The sequence below is a fragment of the Octopus sinensis genome, linkage group LG7 (genome assembly GCF_006345805.1).
Source record: "Octopus sinensis linkage group LG7, ASM634580v1, whole genome shotgun sequence".
Lineage (NCBI taxonomy): Eukaryota > Metazoa > Mollusca > Cephalopoda > Octopoda > Octopodidae > Octopus > Octopus sinensis.
Window position 1 is genome coordinate 30,285,553 of NC_043003.1, and position 19,504 is coordinate 30,305,056.

Genomic DNA, 19,504 nt, shown 5'->3' on the forward strand with positions numbered 1-19,504 from the left:
AATGATCTCATCAAGACCATAGAGACTAGGTATCAAGGCAGGTGGAACATAAACATGATGGCTGACTATTGCTGGGGTCTACAGAGACTGTCATGATGCAAGTTATTCACACAAAGCAGCAATGAAAAAGTTCACTTCATGAGTAGCTTAAACTTCAATTTGCCAGAAATATTTATCCTAAAATGTGTAATATATTTGTTAAACAATAAAAAGTAGTTTGATTTGTGTCAGTTTCTTATTTCAGTATTGCATTTAATGGTAAAATTTACATTTACATTTTGGAAAAAAAAAAAAGAATTTTTGTTTTACAAGAAACCTTGAAGTGACTGGACATTTCTGCAGGCATTTCTGAACTCAGCACCATCATATTAGGTAGGGCTAGTTGTAAAAAGCAAGTCAACTAAAATTTTTTTTTCGAATATGTTCCTCAGTATAATTCATCTAAAATGATGGAATTATTGCAAAATATGTCTCCTGTAATTTCTCTCTCAATATGCTCCTAGATATTTGAGACCACTTAAAGAAGCATTCTCTGTAATAAGTGAGGTGAATACAGTTAATATTCCCTTTGAACTGTAGTGAATTAATATTTGAATAGTGTTATTAGGAATAAAGACATCAAAAGGACATGCTCATGTAAATACCCCAGACAACTTCTACTGTGTCTGCATACAATATACACCTATACTATAGCAAAGGAATGTAGCCACAGCATCAAGGATAAAACTTGTCTACAAGTACTATTTTGGTTGTAAAGAGGAACATACGAGTAACTGGACATTACATATTTGCTGTGCACTGTTTAATACAATGTTAACAGATTGATTGAATTGGGAAAGAAAAGTTATGCCATTTGCATTCCCATGATTTGGTGTGAACCCACAAATTACATGATGATTGTTATTTTTGATTGATAAGTAGCTAATTTCACGAAGAAAAATAATTCAAAGATCAACTACTCATACTGCTGATTAGCCTTAAAGTCTATACTACATGATGAAGCAAACCCATTACCAGTTCCCTAAAGAACAATTTTGAAGATTTAGCAGTGGTATGGAAGCAGAGAAAGGTAGCTTGCATGTTCCAGATGCAGATAGTTCTTCACATTTGCTAGTTCAAGCATAGTTTGTGGTTGAGCCTGTGGCAGTGGATACCTCCAGTGTTCTTCGCTCTTGGATCTCATCCCTGCTCTCTACTATTAGTATGGTTATGGTTATCCACAAGTTTGAGCCCCATGATTCAGAGTGGTTGTAATGTGTTACACAGAAGTTTGAAAAAAAAAAAAAAGAAGACCTGTCAAATCAAGAACTAACAAACGTCTCCCCTGGGATGACCATGAGAAAGCATCTCCAAACTAACAAGCACAATACTAATGAGAATCTTCAATACTTTTAGCCTATGCTGCTAACATTATTTACATATCTAACCCTTGCTAACAATAAAAGTAGCATACTTTGCTTAGGCATTAGAAACCATGAAAGAAAAGAAACAAGGAGTTACAGAAAATCTGCAACTAAGAGATAAATTTGGTTGTAAGATCTGAATTGAGCATAGCTGATTTAATTAGAAACAGCGGTCCACTTGTGTGTAGCAGAAAAAGTCATTTGCTGCATAGCAAATTCGGTGTTAAAATTTTTTAGTTAACTGTAGAATTATGTCCCCTGACAATTTGTTAAATCCCTATTCCGTTCAATTGCTGCAGTTGTTTGGTTTAAATTGATATTCCTTTGTCAGTTTTAGTCTAAAACTGCTACATAGTTGGATCAAACTAAATATAGTTGATTGGTATTTAACCGAGTATGGTTTCTTTATTACGTTGAGCCAAAAATGGAAATCAAGTTTTGTTGTAGAATCCTGAAGCTGTTATTGTTCACTAGCACTTAGGTTGTTAATGCTTAAGCAAATTTAACATCTTCCATATTAAGTCTATATTAACATTTATACCCAGCAATATTGTATACATGTCATTTTTCATGCATCTTTTTGTTTTGATATTGCTTATAATTGAAATAAAAGAAAGAAGCTGAAAGAACATAACATGAATTTTACGAAACTAATTGTTATGACATCTCACGAGATTCTCGTGTTGGACCAAGGTTGCCGTTATCCTCTCCTACTTTATTAATTCTGCACTTCATAACAAAACATGAAAGTTCATAGAAAATTAAAAAGAGAAAAAAAATTGCAGTGAATTGATTTTGTGGTGAGGTATGAAATGTCTAATGTCTCGAACATTCGTATAGAAAGAATATAGAGGCTAATACCACGATCGCAGGCAGACAAGGCAAACTGCTACGCTTAGGAATTTTATGGATTAACTTTTGCCAACACAGACCACTACCACCAACAACACCATTCCCTTGGATTTAAGATCTTAGCTTCTCATAAAATATGGCGGACATTGGGGAATTGAACCCCTCCTCTCTGACAAAACTTATAGCTTCTCGTTAAAGTGAGAGCGTTTCATTATTTTTGTGAGATAATACATTTTTCTTGGTAAAATGAAAAATTAGTATTGACTTGCTTTCTTCATATATATGTATATATATGTGTATATATATAGAGAGAGAGTCGCTTATTATAATCACGGATTATGTTATCAAAGGTTATTGTCATCAAAATGAAACTTTTCTAAATACTTTATTTAATGTAAAGTTATTCACTTACTGCTCTAGAGATTGTTATCAAATTTTTCAGTTAAGCTGTTTTCGTTGACATTTGTCAGAGACCAAACAAAGTTGTGATATTGATATTTATTTATATTGTTTCCTAATTAAATAAAGTGAGCATAGGCGACTATTAAAACTTCATCATGATGAAAGAGGTAAATAAGAAACGTAAAGATTTGTCTTTACAAGAAAAACTAAACATATTGGGGTGTTATGATAAGTTACCGAAAATGAGCCAGCGCAGTGCTGCTGTTTACTTAAATATTTCTCAACCACTATTGTGTAAGATTTTAAAAAACAGATCTAGTATTGAGAAATTAGCACTTTCTAATGAGAACATAGATCGTAAGAGAGTACGGTCTGGCAAAGATAGTCAAATTGAGTCAGCATTGAAAATTTGGTTTGGCAATGTTCGTGAAAAGAATACAACAATTAATGGCCCGCTGATGCGCCAAAAAGCAGAAGAGTTTGCAAAAGAAATGGGTAAAACAAATTTCACACCAACTGAAGGTTGGTTTAACAGATGGAAAAGACGAGAGAATATTGTATACAAACGTGTTCATGGCGAGGGGAAAAGGGCTAACGTTTCATCAGCTGAAATGTGGATTAAGACAGAATGGCCAAAAATTATTGCTGAATATTCTCCGGAAGATATTTACAATGCAGACGAAACAGGGATTTATGTTCGAGCAATGCCGGAACATACTTATTCGTTAAAAAATGAAAATGCCAAAGGATTTAAATGTTCAAAAGAGCAAGTGACAGTTATATGTTGCGCTAATATGAAAGGGCAGAAACGAGAGCTTGCGGTTATTGGAGAAAGTAAAAATCCTGTGTGTTTTAAAGGTGTCAAAAGTTTACCTGTTCGTTACTGTTCAAATGCTAATGCTTGGATGACTACAGATATTTTTAACAACTGGTTACTTATGTGGGATTTGGAATTAAAGCGAAAAATTGTATTGTTAGTTGACAATTGTTTGGCACATAGAAATAATTTGTCATTAAAGAACATCAAATTAATTTTACTACCTTCAGATACAACATCATTAATTCAGCCATGTGACCAAGGCATCACACGGGCTTTAAAAGCTTATTATCGTAGAGAAATTTGTACAAGAATTTTACCTGAAATTGATGATAGTCAAAGTCAGTCGGATGTAAATGCAATCGCAAAACAGATTTCCCTTCTTGATGTATTGCATATGCTAGCAATGTCATGGGACCAAGTATCAGTGAAGACTATTGAAAACTGTTTCAAAAAAAGTGGATTTTGTAAAACAAACACAGAAACCCTTGTTAACAATGAATTAGAACTTATTACAAACGAAATTCTTGACAGAAACCCAGATGAAATGCAAAAAGAAGAGTTTGACTATTGGTTGGCTATCGATGACAAAGTGGAAGTGGAGGCTACAATGACAGTGTCAGAAATATGCCAGGCTGTTACTGATACATATTCTAAATTAGAAGAGAATGAGCTGAATCCTGAAGAAGAAATTCCAGAAGTTCCAACAAATGCTCAGATGCGAGAAGCTCTAAAAATACTTCGTCGTGGTGTGCAACATCGATCAGTAGAATTTCAAAAGCAGTATGAGTATGAGCGGTTTGTTAATGAACTACTAAATGTAAACAGTATGCACAATCAACAATGGGTAAGTTATTTTTCTTCTTTAAATAAATAATTGTTAATAAGATGTGGGTGTGTGGTTAAGAAGTTTGCTTCCCATCTATATGGTTTCAAGTTCCACCCCACTACATGACATCTTGGGCAAATGTCTTCTGCTATAGCCTTGTGAGTAAATATGGTAGATAAAAACTGAAAGAAGTCCATCATTTATACACACACATACATATGTCCATGTGTATGAGTCTCCTCTTCACATCACATGCTAGTTATAAATGAGTGTTACTCATTTACTGTGAAAACATTCTTTTTTCAGTCATTTGACTGTGGCCATGCTGGAGCACCACCTTTGGTCAAACAAATAAACCCCCCAGGACTTATTCTTTGTAAGCCTAGTACTTATTCTATTGGTCTCTTTTGTGAAACCACTAAGTTACAGGGACATAAACACACCAACATTGGTTGTCAAGCGATGGTGGGGGTGACAAATACAGACAGACAAACATATACATCAGGCTGTTGCTGATGCAGATTCTAAATTAGAAGAGAATGAACTGAAGATATTCCAACCAATGCTCAGGTGCCAAATCCACTCACAAGGCTTTGGTTGGGCTGAGGCTGTAGTAGAAGACATTTGCCCAAGGTGCCACACAGTAAGACTGAACCTGGAACCATGTGGTTGAAAAGCAAGCTTCTTACCATACAGCCACGCCTGTGCTTATTTACCATGTGGAAATATCTTGCTTGGAAACAAGTGAGGATTGGTAACAGGAAGGGTATTCAACTGTAGAAAATCTGCTTCCACAAACACTGTCCAACCCATGCAAGCATGGAAGAGTGAATGTTTAAACAATGATGTCAGTTTCTAATTCATTTAAATAATAATTTGAAGTTAATTAATTTCATATCCTGGCATAGCTGTGTGGTAAGAAGCTTGCTTCCCATTCACATGGTTCCAAGTTCAGTCCCATTGTGGTACCAATCTTCTATAGCCTCGGGTCAACCAAAGCCTTGTGAGTGGATTATGTATATATGTATGTATATTTGTGTTTTTGTTTTTGTGTTTGTTTTTCCACCATCGCTTGACAACCGATTTCAGTGTGTTTACGTCCCAATAACTGAGTGGTTTGGCAAATAGACTGATGGAATAAGTACTAGGCTTACAAAGAATAACTCCTAGGGTTGATTTCTTTCACTAAAACCCTTTAAGGCAGTGCTCCAGCATGGTCACACTCAAATGACCGAAGCAAGTCATTATATATATATATATATATATACACACATTATGTGTGCAGCTCAGTGGAAATAGGTAGTGTACTTTATTCACTGATCTTGTTGGTTCAAGTCTTGTGTGTGCTTTTCACCTTACCATTGCCACCATAACAACTGCCACTGATCATTACCAATGCTACTTAGAACTAGCATTACTAGTTCCAGTACTACTATCACTGTTAATTATGTGTTGCCAGGACCAATACAGATGATGGCAAGATTAAAGCTGCAGGTATATTAGCTACAGAGAGTTTCTAGTTGTATGGTGTTGGTGGTGTATAGCAGTTGTGATGATGGTGCAGTGTAAAAGCATGTTGGTGTTTGGAATGGAGATAAGTTGGTCCATGTGGCTGGGTATACATATATACGACAATGATCTCATTGTTGCTGCTAGGGACTTCAATGACAACCTCATGGCATCTTTCAAAATATACATAAAACTTTGGATATGGTACAAGGGATCAAGGCTTCTGGAGTTTTGAGATGCAAATGACCTAACCATTTACAACATAAACTTCTGGAAACCTACCAATCCAATGAACACAAAACCCAGATAGACTTCATTCTCACCAGTAAATGGAATAAACAGATGGCTGTGAATTCTAAGCTTCTCTTGGTTGAGAATGTTACTCTCAGCAGAGGTTAGTGATTTTTGATTTTAAAGTAAGAGCTAGATGGAATCAGAAATTCGAGTCAGCTTGGTAAAAAAAGATATAAAAGCTCAAAGAGCCATCAAATAATCAGCAGTTTAGAGAAGTACTCTTCAAATTATTTGACAAGTGGGAAGAGGAGATAGAGATCTATAACATAGAAAAAAAACAACTTAGAGTTTCTATGTGACATTCTGCTGAAAACCACAAACTAATGTGGCCAATAAAAGTTGGAATGTGTTGAAAATAGGGCTATAAATGATAAGATACAGGCTGGATTGACTGGAAGAAAATAGATAACGTAGAAAAATATAATATAGTTAGAAGAGACACTAGATATCCAATTTGTCCTTTCCCACCACCCAGGAAATTCTCATTACTTTTATCCTCTACTGTAGAGACTGAGTTTTGTGATGTTTGCCCAAAACATGGTGTCAGAAAGGGATGAATATCTCATGCATATATAGATAAGTTGTCAGGATAGGAGATTAACAGTAACTTTATAGCAAGCTGTCAAAGACACCACATCAAAGTATGAGAATCTTGTTGTACTTTGATGTCATATCATTTTTACTTTAAATTAAGATAGTGGCTTTTATAAATCTTTACAAAAAGTAATGCCTAAGTTTTGTTATAAACACAGAGTCTTGTATTTCTATTGAACTTATCTATGCAATGCAAATTATCGTGAAATTCTTGTAATTCTTTGTGTTCTGTCATAACAGTGTTGATAGATTACGAAAAAGTTCACATATATATATATCTAATAAACATAAGGTAGTGCTCTAGCATGACCACAGTCAAATGACTGAAACAAGTGAAAGAGTAAAAGAATACATTTAGCCTTACTGTGAAAATAGACCCTTATGGTTTGCTGTCTTGACAAAAGTTGTCAGTGAGAGAGAAAGTAAGCAACTTACAATTACTTTCAGAAACTGCATTGTGTAACATGTACCAATTTACATTCACTGGCAGTGTATATTAAATAAAGTATCGACACAGCTTGTTTGAGGGTAAACTGAATGAATTCAAATACACACATTTAATCAACATAGCTATGTGTTTAAATGACGAATCTCTCTCCAAGATGAGCCTAAGAATAAATTGACTTTGATTCTTAAGTACAGTTCCATACATACTTCAACTTTGTATACTGTTAGCAGCTATTTATTGTGCTGTACAATATGTTAAAAGCTTTAGGACGGCAAGCTAGCAGAATTGTTAGCATGCCGGGCGAAATGCTTAGCAGTATTTTGTCTGCCATTACACTCTGAGTTCAAACCGCTGAGGTTGACTTTGTTTTTCATCCTTTTGGGGTCAATTAAATAAGTACCAGTTATGCACTGAGGTCAATATAATTGACTTAATCTCTTTGTTTGTCCCCTCTATGTTTAGCCCCCTGTGGGCAATAAAGAAATAAATATATTAAAAGCTTCATCATGTTTGAATGAAGTCCTCCTCTTCATACCTACACCCAGTCACATTTGGGAAAAATGTAGTGTCTCGTTGGTAGCAGGTAAAATATTTTAGACTGGACAACAGCAGTAGCTGTTTGCACAGATCTTCAGATACTTCAAGTTAGCTGACTGGTTGATAAAAAATGTGACCTGCATAATTATCAAACCTTGATAACATATTGTTATTGATTACATGAAAGCTTCACTTACTGTCTGAAGTGAGTTGGGACAAACCTCTCATCCTAACTCACTTGCTACATCTGGCTGTCTTCCTTTTCTCTATCATGCTCAAACTTTCAAGCTTTTTCTGTCTTAAATCTTATGATTATTTTTCACATGGTCATACAAAGTGTCTTTTCTCTAGAGACTTTTTCTGTCACTTTTCAATGTCTTCAGTAAAATCTATTCTGTTATATCTTTGTATTGAAATGTGTTTCATTGTTTTTACTTTCTCTTAATTTTAGTGTGTCTGGTATTACTGAGGTGATCATTTCTCACACAAGTCACATCAACAGATCCATGAAGAATCAAAAAAATTGAAGAACTGGTTTAATAAAGAAGACATCACAGTGGTTATCTAAGTTAATGAAACTTAGGGAATAAAAAAACTTAGGGAATAAAAAACTGAGGGAATAAAAATTATCCCTTAATATATTTGAAAAGATTTATTTATACTTAAGACATAACTACAAATATTTTCAAACATTCATTATTTGAAGAGAAAATAGACTATTATAATCTGTAAGTTTTGATCTCATGATCTTGTGCTCAATAGTCTAGCACATTAATCACAGTGTCATTTGCCTTATAAAACATTATATTTGTGTTCTATGAACAACAAATCACATTATGGAGGAGAGGCTGCATGAGAATCAGGTTTATAAGGAAATACAATGGGGAAATAATGAAATTTCCTTACCAAACTGAGGAAGATGAAGAGAAGAAATTATATGTCTGTGATATCAAGGGAAAGACATTTAGAAAATGTAAGGACATCAGTGAACACAAATCACTTCACACAAGTTCAAATATTTACTTTTGTAAAGTTTGCTGTAAAGATTTCATTATAAATGGTTCTTTGTCAGTGCACAAATGTACTTACATAAGAAGAAACCACACCATTCTATTAACTGCAGTAAGACATACTCTTGGAGTGATTATTTGACAAGTCACAAACATATTCACACAGGTAAGAAAGCATAATGTATTTGTGGTTAAACATTTTCTTATCGAAAATCAACTCCTCACAATATTTACTCAAGTGAGAAAACTTGTCTGTGCTACGTGGTAAAACATTCTTTCTTAATAGTGAATGTTCATAGGTGTCATACAGATGAAAAATTATACCACTGTTTCTTATTTAAAAAAAACTCTGGTTAAGATCACTTGACAAGTCACAACATACACGTACAGGTGAGAAACAATATCACTGATATCTGTGGTATAAAATTCTCTCAATAATACCTGACTGATTGCAAATGTACTCGTGCAAGGGAGAAACCATACTACTGTGATGTCTATTATGAAATATTCATTTATAGCAGTGAACTGATTATTCACAAACATAATCACACAGCTGAGAAACCATATCACTATGATATATGTGGAAAAAATATTCCTTCAGAAATCTTAACTCCCCATATAAATATTGATATAGACAAGAAAATGTAACTTTGTGATATCTTTTGGTTATAGATATTCTGGTCCTCATACATGCGAGAAACCTTACCACTGTGATATCTATAGAGAAAAGTTTTAGACATATCTGTAGTCTCACTCATTTATGTCAGGAACTGAACCATTGTGATGTCCATGGTAAAACATTCTCTTATATTAGGAATATAAACTAGTCACAAACAAATCCCCTCAGATAAGAAACCAAAACCTTGAATTCTGTTGTCAAACATTCTTTAAGAATGCTTACCCAACTCATAGACATATTCATACATTAAATAAACCAAACCATTGTGCTGTCTGTTATTAAACATTATCTCAAAATACTGATTTAATTGGTCACAATTTACTCAAGAAACTGAAAACTGTTATTACAATAATATATCAAGCTACAGTAGGATGGTCATGATGAAAGTTCACTGGAGCTTCTGGTTTACTTCAGGAAATGGATGAATGTTGTATTTATAGAGTTTCATTGTGAAATATTACCATTTTGTTTCAGAATTGTTTCCCATATTTATGATTTTTTTATATAAAAATTTTAATTTACACCTTTAATATTTTGCAACCATCATTCTCTGCAATAGTCCTTATTGCATGAGACATTTGTAGTTCAAAAATTTTGGAAATATCCATATACAGATTACAAACTTTTTTTTTTTTTACTATTGTAATATTTACATTTTCCCAATGGTTTAAATTTTTATGGAAGTCAGAAGCTACAATTCATTTTTACAACTTTCATTTCAGAATATGTGTGTGTGTGTGTGTATATATATATATAATATATATATATATTCCCTCATATTATTATTATATATATATAAAACTTACTTGGAAAAGGATGCGTGGCATTCGATCATAATAATATAAATAATATATAAATATATGCACATACCTACATATATATATATATATATATATATATATATATATATATATATATATATAAAGTAATAAACTGAGGAAAAGAAATCCTTCAAAGGGGTGTGTTAAACATCCAATTCACTGGTACTTCAGTTGGATACCATATAAATATTGGTATAATTCAAAAATAAAGATAAATTAAGTATTGAGATATTCTTTTCACATTCAACAGACAAAAGCGAAATCCCACAAAAATTACCACACAGATCCTTTGGCCCTGATTTATACAATGAGACTAAAATGTCAGTCTGCACTTTCCTTTTCAGCTTTCTGTAAGCTTTATTTGAGTTGGGGTTCAAGGACTGAGAAAGAAGTGTATTGACTTAGTTTTTTTTTTTCTAAAAGTAGATCATGAATTTCTGCTGATCTATCTGAGAACCAGTCACTGGACTTATGTGATTTAAATCCCACACAAGAACTAGCAGCCTGAAATACTTTTGTTTTGAAATCTTCCCATAGATTGCTTGGGTCAAGATTACTACTTTCTATAGCATCTTGGAGTCTTCACAAATTGCTTGATAATTTAAAGTTTGCAACATTTAACTTCTTGGGTACCTTAGAACCAGACTGTGAATTTTTAGGCATTATCGAAAAATCTATTTTTCCACGCACTAGGTGATGGTGAGTCCAACTCTCTGCTCCTCTCTTGGCCCAAACATTAGAAACGTCTTTCATATCATGTTTTCTGATCAGAATATAATCTATGAGATGCCAGTGCTTAGGTCTTGGGTGCATCCAGGTGGTTTTATATTATTCTCAGTACAAAACGTCAAAAGAGCTACTCCATTTTTATAACATTTTCCAATCCCATGTCAACCTAAAACAGAGCAAACCCAACACCAGATTCTCTACGTTGACCCTTAGGTAGGCCTCTCCAAAAGATAGTACATCCATAAGTAGGTTCATTTACTTGAACCTTACCAGAGAGACGAGTTTCAGAGAATGCAATTATATCAAAGGAATATTTCTTAAGCTCACATGCAATATGTGCAGTATATCTTTCTGGCCTCATGTTGAAATTATCATCAAGAAGTGTGTGCACATTCCAACAGCCAAAATTCAAAGGATGTTTATTTTCACTTTTCCTTGAAGATTGTTGCACCACAGTGGCAGGATGACGACCAGGCCCAGCCTGTGATACACTGGAACACCTGTCAAGCCAGACCTGTTCCCCTGATGTTCCCAAGCCTTTTTTCCCATTTACTGAATCTGTTTGAGACATTTTAGAGTAAGTTACAAGTGCATTTTTAAGTTTCTACCAACCAACCAATTCGATGATTTTACATAAGATTTGGTGTACAGGAAGTACCTGTGCAGATGAATAATTTTCAGTGAGTGTAGCTTGCACTGCACTACCCCCACCTATTGGTCCAAGAAGACTTTCACCAGTGTGACATGAAAATTGACAAAACGAGGAACTTCCAAGGCCTCAGGTTTTATTTCGGAGATTTCCTTCTAGGTATTTTACCAACCAAGGTTAAATAGCTTCTACCTGCCCATATGGTAAGCTATCCCATTCCAGACACCAAACCAACACTCACTCTATAAAGTGATCAAATATCACTCTGGTGACTGACGCGGAGTAATTCATTCATACATTAAAAAAAAAAAAAATGATGTGTGATTTGCAAATATAAATAGGAATTAAATATAAATCTAAAAAAGTAAAAGATGCGCAATTTAAAAATATAAAGTAAGATTTAAATACAAATAATATGTATATAAAAGTAAAAATATACAATATGTGAATATATATATATATATATATATCAGGTCATCCCGTAAGTTCTGTCTGAATTTTTTAATAAAGAAAACAAGTGATTGAATATTATATTTAATCATCAATGTACTTTCCCTGATTATCTATGACTTCCTTCCATTGATGGGATTAAAAAGCTTGTAGCTTTCTAATCCCATGAATGTAAAATACTTTTGGTTTCAAAGTGAAGAACTCTGTAATGTCAGTTTCGACCTATCCTGGTTTACGAAACAATCTTCTGCAAGTTCTTTCATTCAAGCATTCTTTCCCATAAACTGAGTGTATGTTTCAAGTTGCTTCAGCTGCAAAGTTTCCTTTTTTGTACTCATAAAGCATTATGTGCCTCAAATGCTCTTTGGATACTTCCATGTTAGAAAGGGTTTTAATCTAAAAAATTTTAATTCTATTATTCTGTAAAATAATATTTAATTAGTTTAAATGTACACAAATGCATAAAAATAATTTTAAATTCCATTAGACATTAGACATTCTAAAATACTATTAAATTCTATTCAATTTTAAAAAAGGTAAAATCAGACAGAACTTATGGGATGACTGTCCTTGCACAGAGGCTATCCGACTCCCGTTTGTGCCGTGAACAGGGATTAATCTCTCTTTGCTCCTTTGTGCCACATAGGCTCAACTCTCCTCCCCTCGCCTCTCTCTCCCGCCCACCTCTCCTCTTCACTACTTTCTTCTCTTCACTCCTACCCACCTCTTCTCCTTTCCCCTTCATCGTCACCCCTCTCTCATAAGCCCACCTCACCCCTACACATTCCACCCCCACTCATCGATTTTTTTTTTTTCGTTTTTGGAGAACTTAAGGCATTCAAAGGTCCCATGAGTCCTAAGTGATGCTGGCATCAAGGTTGAACAAAATACATCAAAATTGTTAAAAGTTATGGTTGAAAATGTAGCCAGTTTTATTTAAAAATCCTATAAGGAATCGGTTTATCGATTGATTTTTTTTTTATCCTGATTAAATGGAAAACCCCATAAGGAATCAGTTTATTGATTTTTCACCCGACTTAACCGAACACAATATTGCTAATTCAAAACATCTGGTTTTCACACCCAACCTAGTTCTGCAGAATCAGTATCACAATGGGAGCACATGGGTTGGGAGTTTGATCAGGCTGCACATACCAGCCCTTTGAAAACCCCACCCCCATCATCTAACCCCACTTTGCCCATGGGTTTGGAACCCTTCCAGCAAGGAAAATAGAATGCCAAAAGGGGCTTCCGATTCTGTCAGAAGCAGTTATGTTTAGATCACAACTAAGTCTTAAGTATATATATATATAGGCAACACACACATGTACATACATACACCTATTGCATACATGTTTGTGTGTGTGTTGCCCATATATCAATAAAACACTTTTTTTCCTCAATGGAGAAAAAAAAAAAAAGAAGTCGTAAGAAAAACCTACTCATCACTAGAAGGGGACTTAACTTCTGATTATAAACAATGTTGATTTCTCCGACTTGAAAATTGTTAACAGTTTTGGTTGAAAATTTATTTTTACTGCTATTTGCTGGTGCCTCTGGGAAAAATAAATTAAGGAAAATACAGCTAGGGTCGTGATGGATGTCCTAAAATTGGAGCGACATGTGTGCTAATTTGTGGACATGCATAAATTACATTCATGTACACATACACATCCTTCTTTTTATATATATAGATGTGTATATCCTATACAAATGGATTTGAAATGCTATGACCTGGGATATTCAGCAAAGAATATCCTTACACCACCAAATGAGCTCTACGCAAAGCTACTGCTGGAGAAAATTATTGATTTGATCAAGCAGATGAGATGGAAGGCTTTTTAGTTTAACCAACCCAAACCACCAATGGAAGCCAAATAGTGTGGGCTTAAATCCAGGAAGTTCCCACTGAAGATCAGGGAACTAGAAGCCTTTGAGAATAACCTGCAGAATATAATACTCTGCCTGAAACTCCATAAGTCCTCAAACCCTTTCCAAGATAAACTTTGAGTAGACACCTGCATGCTTAAATCTTCTGATAGGACTATTCTCTTCTCCGACAAAATAAAAAATCTCTATAGGATAGTTAGTGACACACATACACAGCTCTTTAATAACAGCATCACACAAACATACAGGAGAGTCAACCCCCACACATATGCATCTAACCCCAAGTGCAAGCTGATAAACCCAGTGAAGTCTGAGATCAGCCAGGTGAGCAAGCAGCTTATCAGGAAGATCTGTAATAGCATCAGAAATGCCTCTGATCTCACCCTATAGTGCAATTCTAATGAGATCATTACCTGGTTTAAGGACAGCAGCAGCAAGGGTAGAGCTATGTTTACCCAATTTGATATAGTGGACTTCTACCCATCTATATCAAGGAAGCTCCTATCAAAGACACTCAACTTCACCAGAACCTTTACTGAGATCAACAACAAGGATACACACATTATCATGCACACCAGGAGAACTATTCTCTTTAGTAAAGGGTCCACTTGGACCAAACACACTGGCCCAGAGGTCTCCTTTGATGTGGCAATGGGTGCTTTTGATAGTGCAGACGTGTGTGACCTTGTTGGTTTATTTATCCTGGACATACTTAAAAAGAAATTCCCTTCTACTAGCTTTGGCCTATATAGTGATGATGCATGAGCAATTTCAAGATGTGCTAATGGCCTTACACTAGATAGGCTCTGAAAGGATCTCACAGCCACCATGAACTCCCTCAGACTGAAGGTCATTATAAGAGACCGACCTGAAAATGATTGATTTCCTTGACATGATTCTGATTGAACCTAGATTCAAGTGCCTATAGGTCTTTTAGAAAACCAAATGAGAAGTTATCTTATATTAACACAGGTTCCTACAATACTGCCTTAGTTTTGAAGAACCTGGTTAAGAGTGTCTGCAGGAAAATCTCCAACTTGTCTTCAAGCAAGAGACCTTCGATGCTGCCTCCCAACCGGGCTCTGGCTGCCAGCAGTTTCAAGGATAGGATTAGTTACATGCCAGACCCTAGCCCCACCAAGAGAAAACACCACAGGAAAGTATTGTGGTTCATGCAGCTTTTCTCTTTAAATGTTAGGACCAGAGTAGGTAAGATCTTTCGTAGCTTAATTAACAGACTCTTGGTTTGGACCAATAGATTCTATAAAATATTTAATAGGCATAGCTTGAGATTATCCTTTAGCTGTGCACCTAGTGTAAAAAAGGTTCTAGTAGGTAGACCCAGACCCAAGACTGAGGCTAGATGCTCATGTAGGGGTAACACTAAACGGGCAATGCAATATGAAAACAGTTGTCTACAAGGTAGCAGGACCCAGTGAACAACAGAGCATGCGGAAGTATGTGGGGGCAACAGAAGCCCCCTTTAACAACCACAAGTTCTCTTTTAACATTCCAGAGATGGAATGCCACAATCCTAGCCAAGCACATCTGGGTTTTAAAAGAAAGCACCACACAGAATACAGCATCAAGTGGAAGATCTTAGAAAGATGCAAGCCATACTTCAATATTAGCAGCAAGTGTAGATTGTGTCTGGCCAAGAAGAGGGTAATCTTAAAAAGGCACCCAACACCCAGATATTTACCTCAATAGCAGGAGTGAGGTGTTTAATCCTTGTCCACATGAAAGAAAATACATTGTCATATCTGCATGACCCACCATGACTGTAATCACGGGTCCCCTGCCTCATCCTCCCACCAAGGCCCTTGGGGCTGTCATAAAGAGATTGACCAAGGCATACACCAAAACACCCATGTTCACAAATACACACCCATAAGACAGACATCCCGTAGATAACCACCCCCAGCACATACCCCTTCATACAAATTCTACTCCCACATAAACAAACCAACACACAGTACTCTTACACATTATACATTACACACCGTATGCCCTACACTTTACGCATCACATTATACATTTCACACCATGCAGTTATATATAAAAAAAAAAAACACAACTTTATCCTTTACACGCACCCCACCTCCGCAGAGAAACCACACAATTTTAATGCAACCTTTCCCCACTTCAAAATTTCCTTTTGCCAACTCAACAGCAAACATAACCAAAGGATATAACTCATAATAGACTCCACTGGAACTTTTTTCAGCCTACCACCTTTACACAGCAGACGCCGACCGGTCGTGCTCATTTCCACCTCCAGCAGTGGAGAGCGGTCGCTATTTCCCATTCCATGTTGGCTATCTCTGACGAGCATATATAACTGGTTTGTTGCCTAACACTCCATTGTTTAATTTCACGTGAAATCGATTGGTAAGACCAGCCGTGATGGATAATTAACACTATAAAATTCAGACACTATATATATATATATATATAAATGCACAGGAGTGGCTATATCATAAGAAGCTTGCTTCCCAACTACATGGTTGCTGGATCAATCCCACTTGGACAAGTGCCTTCTACTATAGCCTTTGGCCGACCAAAGCCTTTTGAGTTGATTTGGTAAAGAAGCTCGTCGTGAATCAACCTCAGCACACATAGACACACATATGTGTCTGTGCTTGTCTCCCATCACCGCTTGACAACCGGTGTTGGTGTGTTTCTGTCCTCGTATAATAGCGGTTCGACAAAGAGTTCAGTTAAATAAGTACCAGACTTTAAAAAAGAAGTACCAGGTTTGATTCATTCAACTAAGAATTCTCCAATGTGGCGCCCTTGCATAGCCGCTGTCTAATGACTGAAACAAATAAAATGATATATGGAGAGATAGGGGTAGGGTGCAAACAGCTGTATTAATTTACTCTTTACGTCACTTCCTTTCCTTTTCTTCCGGTAGCGAAGGTAACAAAGAAATTAGTTGTGGTTCGCCATTATTGATTAATCTTGGAAATTCTTGACGATAACTTATAGAACCTGGCTATTTCGTTGAACAGCTCAGTGGTAAATGGACTGGTTTCATCCTCATTAGGCAAAACTTCTCTGCACATTCGACAACTTTTGTATTCACCCTATATTGATATGTAAGTATTAAAAATATCGACCTATGCAGTCAATATTTTTTCGAAAATAAAGCTACATTTTAGTCTGCAGGTGTTTAGTTCCAGATCAGAATTGGTCTGGCAGACTTATTCTAAAAGTTGTTCCAGCTGTGATCATCCCCACCAAATTTTCAGCTAGAACATGCTGTCTCTGGTATTAGTTTGACAACCGAATGGAGGTGATAATGACACATAAACATAGTGATTGAATATTTGCGAAGATTATGATTACTATTAGTAAACAGTATGTTCTGAAATTATGTATTTCATCATAGATTTATTCTCCCTCGATTTGCTGTAAATGACGATGATCGTGTATTGGCTAAAAGTATTAAATCATTTGTTTACAATTATTGATACCAGTGTTACCCCTTCACCTGACGGGAGTATGACAGTAGTATCGAGAGATGGCATACATACAATAACTATAACTTCATTTTTATCAAATTTCTGAATGCATTTACAAAATGATGAAATGAATACTAATTTTCAGAAGAAAAATATTTAATACTTTAAAAATTAAATGAAACATAAGGTTGTTCAGAAAGTGAAAAAAAAAAGGTTGAAAGCAAAAAATAAAATTCTGTGTTGATTTTATATTATGAAGTTCTCTCTCACCTTGTATGTATATTCCCTCCCATGCTTTGTCTTTTATTCTTTCAGTATTTGTAGTGTTCATTTATTTATTGCTTGCTATGTTAATTGTCTTTTACTATCACTTCCTCTCTGTATGTACAGTGTAAATTGTGTAAACGAACCATCATTCATGGCATAACTACAGATTTCTGTCCCCCCTCCCGGACTTTGGATGATCATAACTTTCAGAAAAAAGGATATTTTTTAATGAAATTTTCTACGAATATGTGTTATATCAAGTAGATTCCGAATATACAAATTTGGGTGTGGGGGGTTTCGGAAATTCACCGGAGTCCACTTCAATTCGTGTTAACTTTCGAGAAAATGAATATTTTTTTATGAGATTCTCTACAAATATACATCGGACTATGTAGATTCCAAGGACATAGGAATTTTGGGGGAAAACAATTGGGGTTTATTTTTGAGAACCGTTCCCCACTCGGGTGTTTCGGAACGTGCATTTGTGCATCCGTAGATTTCCACACACACTTGTAATTAAAAAAGTTAAAACGGGGAATTACTTAATTCACTATCATGTTTATTATAGAGAGTATGTAACAAATTACACTTGTGCGTGTATATTCCTTATTTTTGCTTCTGGTGTCTTCTGCCTTTCTATTAGAAACGTTTACCTGAGAATTTACTTAAAGTAAAAAAAAAAAATCGTATGCCACAGATAAGTCGTCTTAAAAACATATTTCTATGTACCAGACATTTAACTTTTATTTTTAGCTCAACGAATTTTCTGGTGAGGGCTTCCTTCATTGCCTGTTTGTTGCTTCAGTAGAAATCTACAGATGCACAAAACGAAGAAAATGAAACAAATATGGACGACTTGTTCCGAAACACCCCCAAGTGAGGAACGGTTCTCAAAAATAACTCCCAGTTGCCCCCCCCCCGCCAATTCCTGTATCCTGAGAATATACATAGTCAGAGGTATATTTCTAGAGAATTTCATTAAAAAAATATCCATTTTTTTTTTAAAGTTAAGATGAATTGGACTCCGGTGAATTTTCCGAAATCCCCCCCCCCCTTACATGATATAACACATATTTGTAGAAAATTTCATTAAAAAATATCCATATTTCTGAAAGTTATGATCATCCAAAGTCCGGGGAGGGGGCGAAATCTGTAGTTATGCTACATTCATATCATCTATAGAAATGTGAATTAAATATTTGATCACATTTCATCTTAAAAAGATGTGACAAACAAGCTGGCTGCTGCACAATATTATAAAATAGATAACAATTTTGAGTTTTGGAATACAGACATCACTACCTTATGGGGAAGGGACTACCAAAACAGATGCAGAGTTTAGCTATTCTTTCACCCAACTTTTATTTTCTGATATTTTCTTCAGAATGCTGTTTTAAATATGGAAGATTGCAATTTATTTTTGTAAATGTATATTTCAGGTTCTTGATGCAGTGACTTTTTCAATTTTGACTTAATATTATCTAAGGATGGTTGGTCATGATAGAACTTACTTTGAAATACAAAAACTGAATTGGACTCTCAAGTAATGTTATCATCATCATCATCATCATCGTTTAGCGTCCGCTTTCCATGCTAGCATGGGTTGGACGGTTCAACTGGGGTCTGGGAAGCCAGAAGGCTGCACCAGGCCCAGTCTGATCTGGCAATGTTTCTACGGCTGGATGCCCTTCCTAACGCCAACCATTGCATGAGTGTAGTGGGTGCTTTTTACGTGCCACCGGCACGAGGCCAGTCGGGCCAGCGCTGGCAATGGCCACGTTATGTTTATGAAAATTTCTGATTCAGACCATCATGAGGTATATTAAAAATAAAAATGAGACTAGGATAATATAGTCT

The 19,504-nt window shown here is 35.4% G+C and overlaps 2 protein-coding genes across 2 annotated transcripts in view; one reads left to right on the plus strand and one right to left on the minus strand.

Annotated features, from left to right (window-relative positions):
- Positions 1-19,504, minus strand: part of LOC115214080 (zinc finger protein 62 homolog) — a 433,795-nt gene that overhangs the window by 83,019 nt on the left and 331,272 nt on the right. The window lies entirely within an intron of this gene.
- Positions 1,669-9,904, plus strand: LOC115213866 (tigger transposable element-derived protein 6-like). The gene is made up of 2 exons (XM_029782813.2): positions 1,669-4,321; positions 8,137-9,904. The coding sequence occupies exons 1-2, from the start codon at positions 2,813-2,815 to the stop codon at positions 8,152-8,154; spliced, it is 1,527 nt and encodes a 508-aa protein (XP_029638673.1). The 5' UTR covers positions 1,669-2,812; the 3' UTR covers positions 8,155-9,904.

What these genes read in the sequence shown, in the direction of transcription:
- LOC115213866 (XM_029782813.2), top strand. Translation starts at nt 2,813, where the DNA reads ATGATGAAAGAGGTAAATAAGAAACGTAAAGATTTGTCTTTACAAGAA.